The 21,585-nt window shown below is 38.0% G+C and overlaps 2 protein-coding genes across 4 annotated transcripts in view; one reads left to right on the top strand and one right to left on the bottom strand.

Annotated features, from left to right (window-relative positions):
* Nucleotides 1-13,551, bottom strand: part of LOC110040041 (retinoblastoma-associated protein-like) — a 30,475-nt gene extending 16,924 nt beyond the window's left edge. Inside the window, exons 1-5 of one of the 3 annotated variants that reach the window (XM_089293101.1) lie at nucleotides 13,375-13,551; nucleotides 4,906-5,063; nucleotides 3,678-3,733; nucleotides 3,292-3,366; nucleotides 1,890-2,021 (exon numbers count right to left, since the gene is read on the bottom strand). In XM_089293101.1, coding sequence (XP_089149227.1) covers nucleotides 1,890-2,021; nucleotides 3,292-3,366; nucleotides 3,678-3,733; nucleotides 4,906-5,025 — 383 coding nt within the window. In that variant the 5' untranslated portion in view covers nucleotides 5,026-5,063; nucleotides 13,375-13,551. Of the gene's footprint in view, nucleotides 1-1,889; nucleotides 2,022-3,291; nucleotides 3,367-3,677; nucleotides 3,734-4,905; nucleotides 5,064-6,998; nucleotides 7,160-9,464; nucleotides 9,725-13,374 lie in introns of those variants that run through there. The other 2 variants (XM_089293099.1, XM_089293100.1) reach the window with 2 other exon arrangements.
* Nucleotides 13,552-14,480: 929 nt separating this feature from the next.
* LOC110040656 (uncharacterized) lies at nucleotides 14,481-21,211 on the top strand. The gene is made up of 4 exons (XM_020745931.2): nucleotides 14,481-14,574; nucleotides 16,583-17,132; nucleotides 17,809-18,083; nucleotides 20,356-21,211. The coding sequence occupies exons 2-4, from the start codon at nucleotides 16,613-16,615 to the stop codon at nucleotides 20,500-20,502; spliced, it is 942 nt and encodes a 313-aa protein (XP_020601590.2). The 5' UTR covers nucleotides 14,481-14,574; nucleotides 16,583-16,612; the 3' UTR covers nucleotides 20,503-21,211.
* The last annotated feature ends 374 nt before the right edge of the window (nucleotides 21,212-21,585 follow it).

Here is a 21,585-nt window from a genome sequence, read left to right as displayed (position 1 = left end):
AAACAGTTGCATGGAACAGCAATGGGGTCGCCTGTTTCTGTTGTTGTCGCAGAAATTGTGATGCAACACGTGGAGGAACGCGCCCTTGCAACTTGCCGACAAACGATACCGCTTTGGTTACGCTACGTTGACGACACCTTTACCGCCGTTCACAAAGACGAAATTGACGATTTTCACGACCACCTAAACGAACAGAACGCCGACATCCAGTTTACTAAAGAGATCGAAGAAAATGGAAAACTTCCTTTTCTAGACTGTTTGGTAAGCCGCGACAACAACGAACTACGAACGACAGTCTACAGAAAACCGACGCATACCGACAGATTACTTGACGAATCATCCTACAACCCGACTTCACACAAAGCCACGACTATAAAGACTTTGACGAGACGAGCGCAACTAGTTTGTGACACACCGGACAGCTTACGTGACGAAAACAGATACCTTGAACGTGTTTTTCACAAAAACAACTACAACGCTGACTTTATTAGACGAAACATTTACCGACCTACTGAAGCTGACGCTACGAACAGGAACCCTACGCCTGTTACTACAGTGACTATACCTTACATTAAGGGCACTTCTGAGACCATCTCGCGGATCCTACAGCCCTACAACATTCGTGTAGCCCACAAACCTACAACTACGTTACGGCACTTACTGACCAACGTGAAAGACAGAGACGAACCTAACGACAGACAGGGAGCAGTTTACAAGATCAAATGCTCCGACTGCCAGGCTTCCTACATTGGTGAGACTGGCAGAAACCTTAACACGAGACTGACTGAACACAAACGAGCCACGAGAAATGGTGATGCCAACAATCACATTGTTGTACATCATCAACTGACAAACCACAACATTGACTGGGACTCTGCTCAGTGCTTAACCTACAGTACAAACTATTTTCAACGACTGACTCTGGAAAGCTGGTACACTAACCTAGAACAAACGCCTCTTAACAGATGTCAACAACTACCGGCGCCTTACAAACGACTTATCCACGACAGAAACGAAACCGACAAACGGACTTCTAACAGACCGACTTAACAATACACGGACCAAAACCGACCTACTTGACTAACAATAGACAGATCGAAACCCACCAATGACTGATGACAAACTTTACAGGAGTCTTTCAGCCAATACCATCATGGCTATACTGACCAATCACGTTCAACAGACCAGACTTATAAGATCATCGACTGACAAACACTATTCACTTGACTCTGAAGATGACTTCCGCTCAGGTTGTCGAAACGTCAGTCACCAACAACAGTTCTTTTCAGAACTACACTCACCCGGACGATCACACTATACGAACTAATTTTAAACTGTTTACCAGAGTCTACATGTATAGAGGCATTCTTCAGATGTCATAAATTTTTACTAAACTAAATGGTCAAAACCTTTAATCTTCTTTTTATTTTAATTTAAACATATTTCAGGGCTCCACTTTCAGGAAAAAACCTTGGGGCCAGCTGGCCCGTAAGTTTACAGATTTAGTCGCCAGCAAAAGTATTTTAGTGAAAAGTGAGAAAAGTTAGTGTAAGTCACAAGTGAAAAACTTGTGGTCACATTGGCAACTCCAGCAGTTGAAACGTCGAGCTCTGTATTTTAGTATGTGTTTGCCCAAGAGCTCAAGAGCTTATCTAGGGGCCTTACAACTACATTAAAAATACACATGTATAACTTATTCTATGAGGACACACCTATCTAGCTACAAATAAATATTTAACAGATTAGGATAAGAAACAGAAGTGTCTGGACTCTTTTATTAACTGATAAATTAGAAAACTCAAATCCACTACATGAGAGTCGAAAAATCTCCCTAATTCAGGTTAAGTAACATTGCTACAAGGAATTACTGCATTTTATTTACATTGTACCTCTTAAACTTGTAAAACAGTGCAGCAGATATACAGAAGGTCTTCTTCAGTTCAGTTAGGTTTTCTGTCACAGGATTCCCAGTTTCACTTATTGTAAGAAAAACTTTCATCTTTTGAAAAAACTCTACTATTCTGATGAAAAATAAATAAATCAATAAATCAATAAATCAATAAATAAACAAACAAACAAACAGTCCCCTTTAGAACAGCTGTCCAGTGGTTAATAAAATTAATTTATTTTTGGTTCAAAATTTTCCAAATCAGCTTGGCATTGTCTTCTATTTAAGAAATAGAAAACATGTACCATGTTTCTATCGAGTTATAGAAACACGAGTGGAAGTTTGGGAGAATGAGAAATGCTGCGGGAACACGAGCCGCAGGCGAGTGTTTCCACAGCTTTTTTGAGTTCTCCCAAACTTTCATGAGTGTTTCTATAACTCGATAGAAACACGGAGAACACGTTTTCTATTTCTTTTAGAAAACACTGCGACAAAAAAAAGGAAAACAACTTGTTAACTTTGATTATCAATATGTAAATTCTCTTTGATCTCACCATCATTACATCAACAGCTCGTGCTAGTTCTGTGTTTCTATCAAGTTATGGAAACACGATTTTTAACCAATCAGCACACATATTTTCTTAGGGCTGTTTTCTAATAATTATCATAATCTAGTAGGAGATAAAAATCATACTGTTTGAAAAAAATTAATTTCTAAACCAAAAGAAAATTTAAATCACTAAAGATATCCAAGACATCTACACATACAACTAGAGAACTCTACTTAAAAATCAATACATAAATCAATATCATTAAAAAATGAAAACATGAAAATTGATTCAGAAATTACTGTCCACAAGAACCTGATAATAATAATTTTTCTGTTTTTCCACAAATGTTACTATTTAAGTGAGCCAACAGTGAAATTACTTAGCATTTTTAAATAGTGGCGAGGCTTAAGGGAACAAAACAAATTAGAATAGCATTGAGGTTAAGGGATGAATGTAAATGTAAATGTAAATCTTATTTATAGTGGTCATGCACCTAGCTATACAAGCAATAACCTTAGCTAGTTTATAGGCATGCCACTGAAACAAAGGAAACAAATATTTTAAATAAACATAACATAGTTAAAAATCCCAACTGGCAGGAGGCAGACCAGTTGCCTATTTACAAAGCGTGACCAAGGATTTGAACTCCGAACAACAGAGAAACAAATCCCGCTGGTGGCAGGGTGGAGGCCTTGAATGCGGAACCTCCGGATTACACTACCAGCACCCTAAACTACTCGGGCACACTGCCTCCACAATAAATTAGTCTCTTAAACCTGTGCACCTATCAAAATTTTATTCATTCCAAATTGGCCTTTTGACATGGGTTGCATATGTACAGCTACAGTGTACCTCATTTTGGCCACTTTCAGGAGTTTACCCATGGAATGAGTCGTTGCAGTTTCACTGGCCTGGGCAACTTTAAACCTGTCAATAAAAAAGAGTCACAGAAACATTGATCAACAAAATATCTCCACTGTTTGGCTTGAGTGCGAGTACATGTATCAGGAGGGTAACAAACGACTGTATTTTCTCTGTATGTTCTCTTTCTTCATATTAACATTTACATGTTAATATGTTGCTGACTTTGCACACAGCACATTTACATGTACATGTACATTGTCTATGTGCTTAATAATTAATGATTTGTCTTCTGCTGATTCTCTTCAGTAGTTTAACTTCTATTTACAAGTGCATGTTTTTATAACGAAAACAAAAGCTAATCCTCAGTTACTTACTTTTCGTGGCAATTTGTGACATAAATAGCGCATATAAACCATGGAATTAAGGCACCCTATAACAGGAATGGGAGATAATTGTGTATGGAATTAGTACAAAGATTTTGTTATTATAATATTCCAAAAACCTTCCATAATAGACAATTCAAGGCGAGACATGGTTAGGCCCACATAGAATTTTTAATGACCTTCATTGCATGGATATTTTCTGAAACTGTACATTTCACAGCTTCCACAATTTTTTTTATTTAACATTAAATATTCCTAAAATTAATAATTTATTACAATCAGTTCCAAAACTTCATGAACATGTAAGATGTCTTCATTAATCAAGTCTTCACCTGCCTTGACAACTCTACTTGCCACAAAGTCAGGGGATTATTTATTTAACCTTAAATATTCCTAAAATTAATAATTTATTACAATCAGTTCCGTACAATCAGTACGCCCTACTGTACGGTCTCCCAAAGTATCTGATTAATAGACTTCAGCTTGTACAGAAATCAGCAGTTTGCCTTGTTACCCTGACTAGAAGGCAGGAACACATCACACCAATACTAAGGAGCTTACATTGGTTGCCAGTTCATTTTAGGATTATTTTCAAAATATTGTTGTTAACTTACAAAGCTCTGAATGGACTGGCCCCTGATTACATTAGAGACCTACTGCGATTTAACACTTCTGGTCGCACACTAAGATCTTCAAACAACAGGTTGCTTGATGAGCCTAAAGCAAATCTTAAAACGTATGGTGAAAGGGCTTTTTCCGTGGCGGCACCAAGGCTCTGGAATAAACTACCCCTCCAGATCAGACTTTCATCATCAGAGGCAGTTTTTAAGGCTAATCTTAAGACTTATCTTTTTAAGCATGCATTTGATTTGTAGTTTTTACTTTTTATTTGTAGCCTAATTGTATTATATAGCGTGTTTAGTTCTTAGGATTTTAACTTTTAGGATTTAGGATTTTAGGTTTTTAAAGAATTAGGATTTTAATTTTAAAGTATTGTAAAGCGCCATGGAGAATTAGTGGAAAATGGCGCTATATAAATGTTTATTTATTTATTTATTTATTTAGACTATATTGATGCAAGTGCCAAGAGATGTAGGACTAGAGGGTGGAGGGGGGGGGGGGGGGGGTGAGGGATACTGTCCTGGACAAATGCATTCAAGTTCAGTTATTTCAACCATCATGTTTAAAACTAAATAGCACATAATCAGAGCACTTGTACCTGTGCAGTTTCTACAACTTTTGTTGAAACAGACTTCCAAACATTCCAAGCCCTTTCCCTGGATCCCTCCTCCAATTGTAGTAGTTGGCAAAGTTGATCAAATGATTCTTTAGCTTCCATTTGTAAGGATTTTAATCTGAGGCACAGTAAAATGTCATCTGTAACAAATAAAACCATGCCACTGCTTTTAAGATTTGTTTGATTCTATGTAAGACTGATTTTTGCTAGAAAAGATAGCAATAACAATTGTCATAATTGATTCATGATCAACATGGGAAATTCTGAGAGTATGAAAGAAACATGCAAGTTGCTTGAGGCAACAATAGGCATAAGGAGAACCAATCAAGATTGAGAATTTTGTTATAGATATGATAATATAATAAATAGAACATTGCATGGCAACTTAGAGATACAAAACGTCTCTCCTGGTGTTGAAAAATATTTCATGAGAGAGCGCATCGAATGAGGGAAATATTTTTTACACACGAAGAGGAATTTCGTCTCTCCGCACGGCCATGTAATGTCCTCTATAACTTCCATGGATATTTCTTAAGGTAATTCCTCTGAAATAAAAGTGACAATAGATTCTTGTTCAAACTTTGTCTACTGAATATTTTTTATATGATAACTTCAATTTTGAAATAAAAAAGGGGGGTGCCCATGCTCATTAAGGAACAGTGAGGCCTTGAAAATGCCCCATTTTGGCATTATTTAATGCTTACTATAAGAACGCATCACCAGTAATTGTAAAATCTTTATGAGCCCCTACTCATAAGAAGAGGCATTAAACTACAGTCAATACATTGTGTCGGACGCAAATAAACATTTTAAGTTTGATTCAGACAGAAAGCTAAATCCTTGATTAAAAATTTGAACCAAATTTCTTGATGTGGTTACCAAACTGCAAAATAGAAAAGACCAGTGTATCTGCTATTTTTCTTATTTAATCAGTTTTCAGCAATAGAAATTAGATCAGTCTTTTCTCACGCAAAGCTTATGATTAGTTGATTACAATGACAGGAAAAAAAAATTGTTTCTCATGATCGTTGATGAGCTAGAGCCATTTTTCAAATGACAGAACTCAATATCAAGGCAGATCCGTCATGTTTTCAATATGCGCATGCATGAGCGCGTGCTAATGACGCCCTAAATTATGTGCAGTAAGGATGCGTGATGCAAATGTAAGGAATGACCTTAAACCCTCTAGAAACATTAATAGATAAAAGTAAACAAACATAAATTAATTAATCAATATAACATATAACCAAACAAAAAATGCACAAAATAATCAACCTATTGTTAAATAAATAACCAGACAAAAGAAGAACACAGTCAAATATGGCGCATAAGAATGATTAAAACTATGAATGCAAAAAAAAAAAAATAGAAAAAATTAAAGCTTACATTACGCTGTATATGGCATGGCGACAAAACGCGGGCTGACAGAAATTGGATGAATTTTAATTGAGCTAAGAAAAACAAGCATGCCAAAACCACTTCATTTTTAGACGAAAACACCTTTTGTAGCAAGCATATTTGAAAACAAATAGAGCGTTAGCGAATGACATTTTTAACCCAGAGAAATAGCGGGAAAGAAAACCCAGAGTTTTAAGCTTATTACGGCCTGTATGTAGCTTATGCATTAGCGCAAATAGTCTAAGCAGCTTGTTACATGTTTTTACGTTAATTTGCCACAAAGTCCCCCCAAACGAACAATGAAGCCTAAAATATCTCAATACTGACAGGTTTACTTTGTTCAACGAGCGTGATGTCTATGAAAATTGGGTAGTTATAAGGTTCAGTGACTCACAATGAAATCCAGCTGACCTGCAACGGATTAAGTTATTATGCGCAATAGAATTTAGATGGCGCAAAATTGTCTCACATTCAAAACATATCTCAGTCATCTGACAGTAACAATGTGTTTTCTTGTTTAGAGAGGAGGTTTATTACTTCTCTAAAAAAGTATATTGAAGTGTATACACTGCTCACATGAAGCACAAACGAGTTCGAAATTGAGTTCGAGATTAAGTTCGAGTGAGTAGCGTACACAACGCGTTTTGGGTCCAACGGCATAACTCCGACTTACTCACCTGTTGTCTCGAGGAAAGAGATATTTAGAACACCTGAACATTGTTGTGTAGAATGCTCACTTCCTTTTACCGACGTTTAAAGGAAAAACTGAATGAGCTCCAAATACTCAAAGATTCACAACGACATGCCCGTAAAAACATTTCGCGCCTTCGCTTATGCAGCCCACTTCCGCTTGTAAAACAAGGCAAATATGGAAATTTACAACTATTATATGCCAAATTTGGGTTACAGCGGAAGTTGGATTACACTTTTGTAATACATTAACCTTTGCTCACCTTGCGCGGGAAAATGAAGGCGGGAAATGTTTTCAAATTATCGGCGCGGCAAGTTAATAAACAAAGTCTTTTTCGACGCTATTCGAGGTTTTATCAAGTTGCCGGTTCCGAATTCCGAAGTTGAAATAATTTCTGGGGCCAAAATTAATCTGTGAAACAAGCAAAAAAACTGTTTCGAACTTTTGTTTCTAATTTTCCGATCTCAGCCACTCGTTCAAAATCGCGCGTTAGATTATAAAAAAAACGTTCAACTCCGACAGATACCTTGAGATAACCTCTGAACTGACAATTCTGCGGCAAGCATCTCCATAGGAGTATTTATTGTCGACACAGCCTCATACTTATTTCATACTTTGACTGCGCTCACGTAAATCATAGTCTTGTACTACTTGGAATGGCCGCATAACTGTTTCACTCGATCCAAAGAGAATCAAACTGGCAATATTACGACCGACGTTGCACGCAATCCTCTGATATACCCGGTGCACGAGGAAATGGGAACTAATGATTGAACGCAAACATTCCAATGCAATACGAAGTACCCATAGACAAGAAATTTCTGTCGGAGATCATAAGCAATAAAATTATCACCAACAGATAAGGTTAACAACTAGCTATACTTGAGACACGAATGAAAATTAGGCTAACACTACCATTCTTTTCTCTTATCGATCCACTTCAAGAAGGTCGGCACATTATAGGGGACATGTTAGACTCACTTGCTGTGATATGCCGCCGGCAGCGATAGTTTTGCTCGTGTATATCATGCCCGTTTTTGAGAATATGTTCTGTTGTGAGCACAAACTATGTCCTCGTAACATGTTGCATGAAATTTAGCTGATTCAGTTAAATTCTTGCTTCATGAAGCAGGAACAAAATGATCTCACTTTTCTATGCCACACTCGTGTGCGCTACTCTTGCAAACTGTCCTCGCTACAACATAAAGATTTAAACTACTTGCATTTCGTGTGCACCACCACATGCTTCCTTTGCGTACTCACAGGAAGGGGCTTGTTCCTGCTTCATTTCCCCGCAGGCATTTGCAGTTTCGCGGGGACTCCGCTTTACTTAAGGGAACAGTACTTTCAAGTTGTTTAAGATTAGTTGACGAAAATTCAGCTTAGATTTCGCTGCAAGGTAGGGATGCCGTTTTGCCTGATTAACGTATGAAAATTGGACAGGATGAGTATATATATTATCTAGTAAATAGGAATAGATAAAACTAAGGTTTCTTGAGAACAAAAAGACCGCATTTATTGCCTTCGTGATAAAACAGCTATAAATGATTTGCGCATTTGAAAATCTCTCCAAAAGAGACATGACCCAACGTAACGTCCAAATTAATTTGTTCATAGAGTGAAGCCATTTGTAAATCTTGACATTTTAAAATTCTGCAAACCAGATACAAAGCAAACTTACGTGCTCGTTTAGTAGTCAATTTAAACACACTGCGAAACCATTGCGCGCACTGATTCTGGTACAGTGAATAACTCTCTACACCGGTAAGTCTCTACCAGAAAACAGCACAGTTCTGAATATCCCGGTGATTTATAGCAAAATAGTAAAGCAGTTCGCAAGTGTTAGGCCCTTCAGTCGAAGAAAATTAAAAAAAAAACATCTGCAATAAAGAATTTGGAAAATAGCCAGAAATGCGGGCTTAGCCACAAGTTTAAAATTTTTTGGATAAATCATTTGCTAATAGTTGTTATATATAACAATAATACTAGAATCGTTTTATCTTTATTTTGGAGTGAAAAATTGAGGTGCATAATATGCGCTGGACTCAGGGGTAAATCTCTTACTGCTGGAAACTGCATTCAATTAAGTCAATCAGATCTCAATGTACCGTTTACCAAAGTACTGTTCCCAAAATTAAGTAAAAACAAGCAACTTTAGGTGCAAGCTATAGATGACCATAGATATGAAATACGGTTGAAATAGAAGTCTTTTCTCAAAGAGTGTAACTTAGCAAAAAAACTTCCTTCTAAATGTCATAGAAACAAACAATAATAATATTGATTTCATGAATCTGCTATCGAATCGAACGTCATATTAAACCGCTAACCATTCGAATTGTAGTTTCCCACTACGTAAAACAGACAACTCGACTGAATGGCGCAGAAACTACAAGTCCGTCGGTTAAACCGCGTGCTACGTAGTACACATCTTTTAATATTTTTACATCCTTACCTACAAAGCGATATAACTTTTGGCGGGCGGTCTGTAGCAAAGCCAAATTGCGTTTCGACCCAGCGTACACGACGACAATCATATTCCAGCTGATTTGAGATCAGACTCCACCTCGTTCTGGCTCTGTCGGCCTAGATGTGGATTTTTCGTGTCAGCCGTTCACACGAAGGGTTTGGAATTATTCACAGAACATAAATTTTACTTTACTGTATTGTTATTGCTCCTACCCTCAGCAGGTTTTATTGTGAATGCTCCTTTGAGAGTTGCACTCAGAGCTAAATACACGTTTTCAGTCAGTATACATCATAATTAGCCTTTGACCGGGCGCGAAAAAAATGGCGCACTAAAGAACTGGCGCGGAACAGTACTTAATTTTTTTGAGTGAATAACACGTTAGAAATCTTGACCTTGAAATTCTAAAAACCTCCAGAGCATTAAGTAAAGAGAAAGCTTAAATAATTTCAAGCTTTTCAAGGTATGTTAACATAATTTAGACAATTTACACAAACAGAACTCAATGCTACAGTTCAGTCTTCCATGCCCGATTCCGTATCATAAAAGGTGAAATAAATCTTTAACGTGTAAATTTTATTGTTTTCAGGTAATATTAGCTAATTGCAATGGAGTGCGCGATCTTCTATTGCTTTTTTTTCTATCTGTGTAATAATGGAGTGAAACTAAGTTTGTTGACCTTCACATGCAAATTTTCGTCAGTTTTTGCCCCTGACTAATTATCTAAACTTACGCTTTTGGCGTAGCGAGCCTTGAGATAGAAAAACTTTAAGAAAACGGAGATCTGAAAATATACAAATTCTTTAAGACAGAATGATCCAAAAAAAAAAAAAGAAAAACATCAAAACGGTGGGATTATTGTTTTAAATAACAATTTTCTTGGTCGGTAATTCAGATTTTTCGAGGTACATTAATCACTGACAGTAATTTAATGATAATTTATGATCATAAATTAGCAGAAACCACGTGAGCGTTCATGATTGGTAGCACTGGCGTGCATGACCCAAACAGGCAGACTTAATTTATGTTGATAATAAACTTACTAAACATGCAGCGAAGAGTTTTGGGCTGTGCATAATTATTATCGTAGTTTCATTAGTAGCTGGCTGCAAACGGATCGCATTCAAATGTAAAATGAAAATTCAATGAATCGAAACCGAACAAACCTATTTCTCGTGCCTCGAATTTGTCACAGTCGAACGGGTTAATTTTTTTGTTGGTGAAGCCCTCAAGCTATGCTGTTTAGAAAAAGGCTATTTATATATTAAAAGAAGAATAATCTTGAAATAGATGTACTCTCAGATGATAATTGCGTTTTCAAAAAAGGTCTAATGAAACAGAGTTCAAAAATGTTTTTAGTCCCAAGTACAATGCACCGAATGTTGGAAAAAATATTTCATACGATGTAAACTGTTGTCTTTTTTTCAGTCGAGTCGACCGGTTTACGTAAATAGCGGACACGACACAATTTTCTCAAGGTACTCTCGTCATTCTTAATAATGGAACCTATAGCTACCGCTATCAGTCCCATGATTTACGATCTCATACTCACACAAATCATGTTTATTATAGTTTCTTTTAAAAACCGAGAAAGCAAAGGACAATTACAGGACACATATAACGCTTCAAGTAACAAGATTTACCTCGTCATAGTACGGACTTTTATGGAGGCACCCCGCGACAATATCTCATGGTTCTAGTGATATTCTTTATTCTCATCACTTGGCTGCTTGCTGATGTGCTGATGCTTTAAGGAGAAATTACATTTTGATAAAAACAGTTTTCTTGCTTGCCTAAACTTTTGGGTCAGTATCAATGTCCAGTGATGACTGATAGCTTTATCACCAGCCGAAATGCTCCGTCAGAAAAATGATGAATCTGCACTCAAATTTTCCAAGAGCAAAAACTGAACACGGGCGAGGGCTAACTGAGAATGTTCAACACGCTAGTTTTCCTTTGATGTTGTCTATATTCTTTGGTTCTATTATGTGACCAGGTGTAAGTACTAAAACTTTACTCGGGGGCTAACACACTGGGTAGAGCGCATACTGTCAGTTTATAAGGAGTGTAACTGTAGAAGCACTGGCTGTCGTCCTAGATCAATGCTCCCACTCATTTCGATGTATACAACCCTAGACTCAAGAAGAAGTTTTGCCGCAGACCCAACGTTACGTTCCCCCGTAATCCTCACTTTGAACTATGTTAGGAGCTTAGCGCGGCCAGGCGGTGTAAGAAGATTACAGATCAGGCCGCTCCAGATTTAGAAGTATCCTTGTGATATAATTTTGCACTGAGTGGAAACGGATATTAAGCAAATTGCAACATATGGGACACAAGGCATTGGTTTTGCTACTAAAAAGAAGCTGAGAAACTCAGCTCCATTGCTCTGGAATTTAGTCACATTCTCATAGATATTGATTATTTTGTCGTAGCTAGACTAGCGTTAGTAAAATTTCACTCTGACTTATTTACTGTTATTTTTTTTAAAAAAATAGCTCAGGAAAAAGCTCTGGAAAAAGCTGTGGAAACCCTCGCCTGTCGGCTCGTGTTTCCACAGCTTTTTTCGTTCCCCCAATTTTTCACTCGTGTTTCTTTTAAATAATTAGATTATGAGCTCTAGATTTCTATCGTGTGATAGAAATCGAGAGCGAATAACCCAATTGTTTTAGTATAAGTACTAGTCTTTCAAAACTGTGTCTTAATCCTCTTCATGGACACTTCGAAAACGCCAAGAAACTGAAGTAATTTTGTTAACAAGCGCAAACTGCTACGCTACTCACTATCTATCACAGATAGATAGTGAGTAGCGTAGCCAATCAGAGAACGGCATTCGTGATAGAACGCTAGTAGATTTATACTTAATAGAAACGCGGTACTTGTTTTCTACTTCTTAAATGTTGTAAGAAAATTTAGTTCTCCTCAATTAGTAGAGTGCTACACCCTGAGCTGTGATCACTGACATATACAAGCTGTAAACAAAGTCATTAATTGCGTGTGATGTGTGCACCTTGGAATTTCCTTTTCAGATGTATCTATTCTCTAGAATGGTCAAAAACGCCCAAGATCAAGACGTAAAGCAATATAGGTTTCGGTTTAACAGCATTTACCGAGTAACACTGAGTTAAACCGGAAGAATTGACTGAAATACATGTAAAGACTATAAACTTTTAAATTATAATGTCGATGGAGTGAAAATTTCGCTTTAACAGTCACACCACAAATGAGATATTCGCCATTTAAGATAGCGTTTCAATTGTCTTGTAAACTTCTAAACGTCTAGCTGGATGTTTTATATTCTATATAAAAAAAACAATTTACAAAGCACAACACTGAAAATGCGCGCAACTGCACGCTAATCACTACATGACGTCAATTGATATTTTCCGGCAAGCACTGAAATTGCGTTAAAGATAGGACTTTATAGTTACTGTCAAATTATGGCCCTGAGTTTCTTAGCAACAAGACGAGATCAAAGAGTTTTTCCACCGAGAAACAGTTTGAAGTTGTTATTACTGCCATGGTCGCAAGCTACAACTTATTAGTAATAGAATTCAACACTTCCCGCCACATGTACGTATTTTACCGGATACGTGTTCAAAAACTTTACTCGATTCCTTACGATTCGATGGATTTACAGAGGGAATTTTGTTGAACAGAAAACGGATGATACAAACCTTTAGATCTCGCCTAATATGCCCGGAAACGACGGGCTCTCAATATTGCAAATAGATGTCTAGTCCTTTGGCTGCAGAAAATTCGTTAACCCCTTCATTGCGGTCAAAGTATCCTCCAGAAATTTCAACGTACTCTTGGTCGGTTGTAATACAGAAGCTGGGTTAGCTAGCTAAATAGGTTTCTAATGGCCTCCGTTCTTCAAAGTCAGTAGTTTAGGACTTACCTTAACTCTACGTCATAAAATCCTAATCCAGTAACACACTCTGATGACGGAAAGCTGGATGACTGTCAAAAAGTGGTATCACTGAAAGGAGCTTTGCGTTCTAATGTGGTGTTCAAGCGAACATACAACGCAACTTCCAAATAAATTATCACTTAACGTGGAGATACGATTTTACAGATTGTTTGTTTCACTCTCTTCATCTATTTATGTACAGAAGTGATTAAATTATTTTAATTTATGATAATTTTGTCTCGGGTTTCAGTGGACAAGACTCAACAAATCGCGCCTTAATTATGCTAATTTAAGTTATATCAAAGTGTCGCGCCTTGTTACGGGTGCATGGCTTTAGTAACTTCAGTATTTTGTTAATGAACGATTACTTGGCTTTGTATACTGACAGTTAAGTTGTAAACATCGTTAAAAGATCCGTCAGTAATGTAAAATAGAATTGAGAAATAACGTCAAGGAATTTATCGGCGGGCTTGAATAATTATCGTTCCAGACACCGACGTGTTGCTGGTAAGCCAGCTGTCTATCGGTCTGTATTCAGTATCTTTAAAACCATTGTTTTTTTTTACAATTTTGCTACGTTCAATTAAATAACCTTCCTGTTTTTAAAATAGGCTACTTCAAAGTCGTCTCGATGAAGTCTCAGGAAATCAGCTGGCAAATTGCAAAATTAGGCCTCGCTAAATTCGCCCATTTTCGCGAAATTGGTTCAAGCGAAAATATGAAACAGCAATGTACGTCATAGTTTACTCAATGAAAACCGTAATAATTTTCGTCACGTTACTGACATATTAAACATTGAAGTCTTGCACTTTTAGGGGGTTAACTTTCAAACTAAAGAAATGGAAGGCCATGTTTTATGTTTAGTATAAACCGTTTAGTTCCGAGGCAAGCTACAGATGCTGGTTTTCGTCAAACAACACGTATTTTCCCCTTTATTGCATTATTTGCTGATACCAGGCATGGGTTAAATTTAATAACGATAGCACCTTACTTTGTTGTTCTTTTACTGGAAAGCTACTTGAAATGTCAATCCAACGAATGGAGACTGAGTTCACCCTGTCAAATTGAGTAAATTAGTTAAAATCAATGTTATTTTCTGGTGACTGAAGGGGGAAATTGGAGCAGTAATTTCAGAATTGCGGTTAGTAACAAGAGGAAAACCCAGGATACAAGTGGCGTTTAAGCAAGGTAAATCATTTCTCGTTCATTTACTTTTATAATTTGTTCCTTTTAAAGGTTGAAGAACTTTAGGTCTTCTGCTCATTTGCGCCCGCTCTAACACCAAACAAATTCAAAACAAGATGGGGTTGAATATTTACACCCTGGCGCTGCCGCTAAGAACGAAAGGCTAAAATACCGAAAAAAGTGACAAACTGGTAGTTATTTAAGCTTAATTTATAGTTCAGTCTATCATAAAATCTTTGAGATATTCTGCCGTCAGCGCTTATGGTTAATTTGTTACGGGTTTTGCGCAGACGTAGAAAAGTATTTAAATTTCTCAATGCTTTTAGCTCATCTTCAACAGTAGTAGCTCTTACAAAGAGCTGTTAAAATAGTATTTTTTCTTACGTCAAAACATAAACATGTTTTTATAGTAGTAACATTGTTTCATTCTGCAAAGGGAAACTCAGAATATTGCTCTCTAAAACCTGAACATAAACCCACTGAACGTTAACTGCGTTACCAAAATTTATTTTGACGAAACTCCCCGCATAACATATAAGTCTTTAGTATTTTTTCATTTCTCAGTACAAATAATCTGATGTTCATGGGTTTGTAACAGAGGTCTGTTGAATAAAATAAATATTGCTACCAACGCAAATGCGAAGAAACAGTAATTTTCAGCTGGCACAAAACAAATCCGTCAGAAATTTAATTTTGAAGGTAAGAGATATCTATAAACTCAAAAGACTGAAAATAAATAGCTCAAGCGCAGTTAATTAACTTTAAGTCAGATGAGGAATATTTTTTTGTGTTTGTTAAATAACTAATGTACTCTCCGCTTCATTCAAGAGTTAATCCTCGATGCTTGTTTTTCGTGAGTTACAAAATTTGACAATGCATAGGAGAGGCTTCGTGGTACACATGCGTACCTACTATGAACCGCGAAGTGTCACTCAACTAACTTACTTAGGGATGTGGAGATAACGGGTGAAGTTATCGCTCATGCCTGAAGGTATATTTGTAGAGCGACCCTAACAATATTTGATACGACTAACCCTAACCCTAATCCGAAAACCAACGTTAACGTAAACTAAACTTCTGCTTTACCCCTTAGTAAGCTGACCCTAAAATACTGAATTGTTGCGAACCTTAAATACTAACACCCGTCGTCATTTTGTCGACATTACCTGTATGGATCCATTCTGCATAACCGTTTTTCTTCGTGTGAAACTATTTTAGAGCTGAATATAAATTTTAAGTTCAACGAGAAATGTCGTCGTCGCGGTTCGCCGGAATGTATAATGCACGTGCAGAGCAAGGTAATCGTGCCGGTTTGCTAATGTCGGCGAGTGTTGAATTTAGGCCTAAGGACAACTGATTGCTAAATTGCGATTCATGTACGGGATAATCGCGGCTGTAGGAGAGGTGGGAAGGGGGCTCTGGGGTATAAACTTCACCCACACTAGGTGAGTAGATCTGCGGTTTAAGGAAGCGCATACACTGATACACCTCTTAGAGGTCTTTCAGGTATACAGACTCTAGCTCTTTTGTTTAGCATGTGACCCAACTTTTTGCTATATGTATTTATGTCTGGTTTTATGAAAACCATGCTAAAGAAAAGTTCACCTTGGTGTAAAAGTAGTCTAGAAATTAAAATATAAAAGTTCTAATCTTAGGAATGTCAGTCTTTTGGTCGAAACAGCCGTCCACGGTTGTAACTCTTGGCTTTCAGTTTGGACTCTGTCATGCATGTTGTTGCTGTCTTAAGTGTTCTTCGCAGTAACCAGCCTTGCTTCATTGCTATTTTTTCCCTGAACCCTCTTTTCTTCCTTTTTGCACTCTTCTCCTCTTCGTCTTAAGTACATTTGAGTAGCTTAGACGATGGATTTGGGCCTTTAGGAGTCGTACAATCCAAGTCTGTGGATCACTTAGTGTAAAAGAGCGCTCTTCTCTTTCAACGCGTTTTCATAACTTCCGTCATATTTATATCATAGTAAAATCTATGTCGACACACTATATCCTATTACTGCAGGTCCTGTGATTATTTCAAGAGACACCGAGGATGTTGCTGTACTTGGAATTTGTCTTACTCTACATCAGCCTCTTTTACAGGAGCAGTGTTGCTAGCGAGTGTCGCTCCAGTTTTTCAGTTACAGATCATGTTCTCACCGGTCACGTGATGCGGACTCTCAATCACAAGTCTTTTGAGAGCTGCACATTTTCCTGTGAACTGGAGCCGCAATGCTTCAGTGTCAACTACATTTCATTGGGCAAAACGTGTCAACTGAACGACGCAACCAAGGAATACTTTCCTGGTGACTTGGTGAAACAGAAGGGAGCATTTTACGTGGGTATGGTGATTCGCAGTTATAACCCTTGTGCGAGCATGCGCTGTGAGAACGGAGGAACTTGTGTTAGCAGTCCTTCTCTAGAGTGCAAGTGTCTGAAAGGATTCAGTGGACTTCGCTGCGAAAGTTATGATCCTTGCGTGAGCATGCGCTGTGAGAACGGTGGAACTTGTGTTCTCAGTCCTAGCTTAAAGTGCAAGTGTCTGAAAGGATTCAGTGGACCTCTCTGTCAAAGTAAGAGAGTTTTTATCAAGCGAGTCATATTTACACCAAGTGCAATTCACTCCACTCGAGGAGTAGTAAGATGACGTGACACGAGATCGACGAATGTCAGCTAGCTAAAATTAAATGTTTAACCCAACCCACGAAAAAACGAACGAACGAACGAAAGAACTCACAAACGAACGAATGAAGGTCAATGAATGAATGAATGAATGGATGGATGGATGGGTGGATGAAATGCAAATCTAAAGGATAAGTGAAATAAAGCTTCTTGAAACACTGTGAAATAAAAGAGGCGAGAGGTGCAAGTAGACGCACTGTATCCTAAGGAGTATAAGTAGTCGTCTTGTATGTATTCTAAGTATGTGGTAATTAAATAATATATAATAATAAACTCTTGATCAATAATGACTTTTTAAAACAAAAACAAGCGAATATTAAAGTTAAAAGCCGACGTTTTGGCGTCATAGTGACACCATTCTTGTGAACCTTTGTTATTATACTATTTTTTAGAGACTGTGAACTATCAAAATCAGATCTTCGCATTAATTTATTCGCTTTGCCTTGAGACTGGTGTCACGATGACGCCGAAACGTCAGCTCGTAACCTTTATGATAATAAAAAAAGAGTAAATGGGGCGAGCAGTAGTCAGATATCTTACTACGATAAAATCCAATATTTTTATCAGATCTTCAGGCCCTGGGGATGGAAAATAATCACATTCCTGACGCAAGTATAGAAGCTTCCACTGAAAAGCTTGGTTATGAAGCAGCAAAAGGGCGTCTGAACGGAACGTCCTGTTGGATGCCGACCCAAAATAAAGATACTGAGCACTTGAGAGTGAACTTTGCAGCCAAGGTAACCACTGTTGCCATAGCTACGCAAGGTTCCCCAATCGACGATTGCTGGGTGGAACGGTATAGTTATCAATGGTTTACTGGCACTCTTCACGACAGTCCAAAGGTAAGAAAATGTTTGTTAGGGACCGTTCATTTTTTATCAGGTAGGGGGGGCTGGTGGGATTTGGGGGGGGGCATGCGAAAAAAAATGGCTTTCGAGGGGGGGCCATCCCAAAAAAATAAGGGAAAAAGGGGGGGTCACGTGAAATATTTTAGTAAAACTTTAAAATGGCATAGTGTTTGAAACGGACACAGCAAAGCTTTTTGAAGGCTCACTTTCGAGGTTGTGGGCCGAAATATAGCCATACTTCACTTTAACACTGAAACAGTAGCCGAGACCGCGTTTCGCGCATCGTGATTTTGATCAACTTCGGCTCGGTTTCCCGGAACTTGCGAAATATTTTCCAGTCCCGGGGACTCTAAACTAACTCGTGCTGGTCTTGGTTTGCAGTGAAACGGAAACAGAAAAAGTTTTTGAACGCATACTTTCGAGCTTCTGGACCGAAATAGAACCCCACTTCACTAACGCATAGTGTTTGTATCAAAAAAATTGCTATAGAATAAACATAGAAGGCAGGATACAAATTTATTACAAACTTTCCTTCTGCTTTAAAAAAACGTTTGGCGACAAAAAGCATTTGTACCTACTGAAAAGAAGTATTTAACACTGTTATTTTGGAATGCAACTTTCACTGGCACTCATCTTCATCTTCGCTGTCGTCGAGTTCTTCGTCGCCGCTTGTGCTGCTATGGGAGTCTCTTTCACCGATGCTGAAAGAAGCAGCAATGCTTTCCGTCAGAGTGTACTCTTCAGGGTACATGAAGGTGTAAACATAATCTCTGACTTCCTGCTCAAGGTTGGTGGTGATTCTGCTTCTTGCAGCATTGGTGAAATAATTCCCTTCCAAGAGCTGTGCGATGTATGGCCCATCTCTTCTAAATAACAACGCGGCAACATTCTCAACTTTAATACACTCTTCCGGGACGGCCGTTCTAGGAGGGTACACAAGGCATTGTGGAAGATCATTTCCTAGCGGGTTTCCAACACAGATTCCATAAACTCGTTGGACGTTGTTTTCAGTCCGCTTCCTCTTTCTTTCATTTGACTTTTTGCGGTTTTCTTTTTTCCTTCTCCTTTTGTTGATGTGCTGTTTGAGTATGCCCTTGAATATGCTGTTATAATTGCTCTTATTTTCTAGTGCTTCCATGTCCTGCGTGACCTTCCTCAACTTAGCTTCTATACATTTGATCTGTTTTACATTAAAACTGTGGGCATTCATCAATTCAGATTAGGGAGATGCCAATGAGAGGCCAAATGCCACACGCTCAGGGCGAGCCATAACTAGGAGATCCGAAATTGACTTCTCTTTCTTTTGATTTGTTTTTCAAACAACAGCTCTCTGTAGTATAGGGATTGTAAATATTGTCTTCACAGTGAGCACAAAACGTGAAGTAGGGGGATAATAGAGAAATATTAAAAAAGTTGAAATCTAAATATTGTTTGTTCAATTTTTTTTGGGGGGGGTCATCCCCAAAAATGACCGCTATAAGGGGGGGGGGGCATGTGAAAAAATTGGTAAGCTGAGGGGGGGTCATGCGATTTTTAAATGGTGCTTCCCAAATCCCACCAGCCCCCCCTCCCTCATAAAAAAATGAACGGTCCCTTAATTCTATAAAAAACGATTTCGAGAAACATTTAAGCTGGAAAATCAAAGTAAGAAAAGTAACATGACGTTTCGACGCCTTCATGTCATCATTGTCGAATGAATGAATTAAAAATAACGGCATGCAAGGCATATTTATAGTATTTAGGATGCGAGAAAATAAAATTAGCAAACTTTACATGAAAACATTCGTGTAAAAAGTTTCGCGCGAATCATTGGAATCCGCTTGCGTGTTCAGTTTCGGTCTTTTGTTCTTAATCAACAGCATTTCAAAGATTTCACTCGACAATGATGACATCGAAGTCGTCGAAACGTCATGTTACTTTTTTTGCGTTAATTTTCCTGGTTAGATGATTATTTCTATCTAACCTTGAGTTTTATTATAATCTTCGGTTCTCTGTTTAAGACTTAAAAAAAACATGATTTAGTATTTTGGAACTGTATAACTTATGATACTTTTTCATATTTTCAGGTTTTGGGTTGGGTAGCTTTAACCTGCAGACCCTAATCTGGGAAATTTTTTATTGTTTCCAAGGAAAATTCTCACTATTAAATAACGAGAAATGTCTTAGATCATAGTTAGATCTGCACTTCAATAATCTTCACGAGCTCCCAGTAAACCCCCTCATCCCAATCTCCATAGTAACGCTGTCAAATTTGGATCATTTTCAGGAATACCAAGCGAATACAGATAGAAATACAACGGTGACAAAAACGTTCTCAGCTCCTCTCCAAGCAGTGGACTGGATCCGTATAAGGCCAAAAAGTTGGTTTAAATGTATAGCAATGAGGCTAGAACTGTATGGATACGAACAGTGAGAAGCTCACAGGAAAAAGGACATTTCACGGTTCCACTCGAAAGAGTTGATTCTATCTTGTCTCCGGGAAATTATGGCATTCACGATCAGACCTTTAAACCAGAAGTCTTCTGATGTGTGGGAGCATGCACTCATTTATATTCTTTTTTAATTTGTGTTCTGATTGCAAAGCAAGGTTTGCATGAAACTATTTAAACTAGTAGTAATCAGAGATTATGAGAGTGCGTTCGACGCTCTCACTTTAATATACAATTATATATCGCAAGTAAATGATTTCACTAGCTGACTTTCAACCTTTGTCTATTGCTAAAATCAACATTTTTCAGCAGCAACCGAGGTTTTACAGTCAGATATGCATAGTGTCAAAGTCCATGCTAGTGAAGAGGTCACGATTTGTTGATACGTTGCGTGACGCTGCCAGTTTCTGTGGTCTCTCAAGTTTCATAGAATATTTAAATTACGTACATTATTCAAAGCTAGCATTTGCAGTCGCGTGCTCGTTTCGCGACTAATTCGAGTATTTCCCCTGATGAATAAAGTAGTCTTATGGATCTTGCCTTCCGAGTACTTTTCCACCGATTCCAAACAATAAAATTTCGACCGGATAAAGACTGAACTATCTGTCGCGACAGGAACTAATCAACAAATGCAATCAAAATGTAGCTGTTCCCACGGTTATCATCCCAAAGCCAAGTCGTGTTAATAAACAAGGACAATTCCCTCAGATCGCGATAAATGCTGCCGTCGAAGCGGTTAAATTCGCCAAAATTTAACGCTGAGAGCACATAATAGCCAGGCGTACGGCGACCGAATGGAAAGAAGTCAAAGAAAAGATCCATCGGAAAGACGAGCTCACATGGCCTGCTCACATACTCACATGTTCGCCACATGCCTTATCACATGTCTTAGCATTAAACAGCACCAGTTTACTAACCGTGACATGCCCCTGCAAAAATCAAGCGGGGTGGCCATTTTGGTGCCCTTACAGGAATGTGGTTTTTTTTCGGCCTAGAACCGTGCACAGGCAGACCAACTCTGAAAAGCCACAGGTCAAAATTAGGTTTGCGTTCCACTTCGTCGAACG

Source organism: Orbicella faveolata, unplaced genomic scaffold (assembly GCF_042242905.1).
Source record: "Orbicella faveolata isolate gen_17 unplaced genomic scaffold, um_ofav_v1 contig_25, whole genome shotgun sequence".
NCBI classification, from domain to species: domain Eukaryota; kingdom Metazoa; phylum Cnidaria; class Anthozoa; order Scleractinia; family Merulinidae; genus Orbicella; species Orbicella faveolata.
Note: the sequence above shows the minus strand (reverse complement) of the source record. Positions and strands in the feature narration are given on the sequence as shown.

Excerpts from the sequence above, each read along its gene's own strand:
- LOC110040656 (XM_020745931.2), top strand. The coding sequence starts at position 16,613 with ATGTTGCTGTACTTGGAATTTGTCTTACTCTACATCAGCCTCTTTTAC. Across the intron at positions 17,133-17,808 it reads CAGTGGACCTCTCTGTCAAA|ATCTTCAGGCCCTGGGGATG; the intron begins GTAAGAGAGTTT and ends TATTTTTATCAG. Across the intron at positions 18,084-20,355 it reads CTCTTCACGACAGTCCAAAG|GAATACCAAGCGAATACAGA; the intron begins GTAAGAAAATGT and ends GATCATTTTCAG.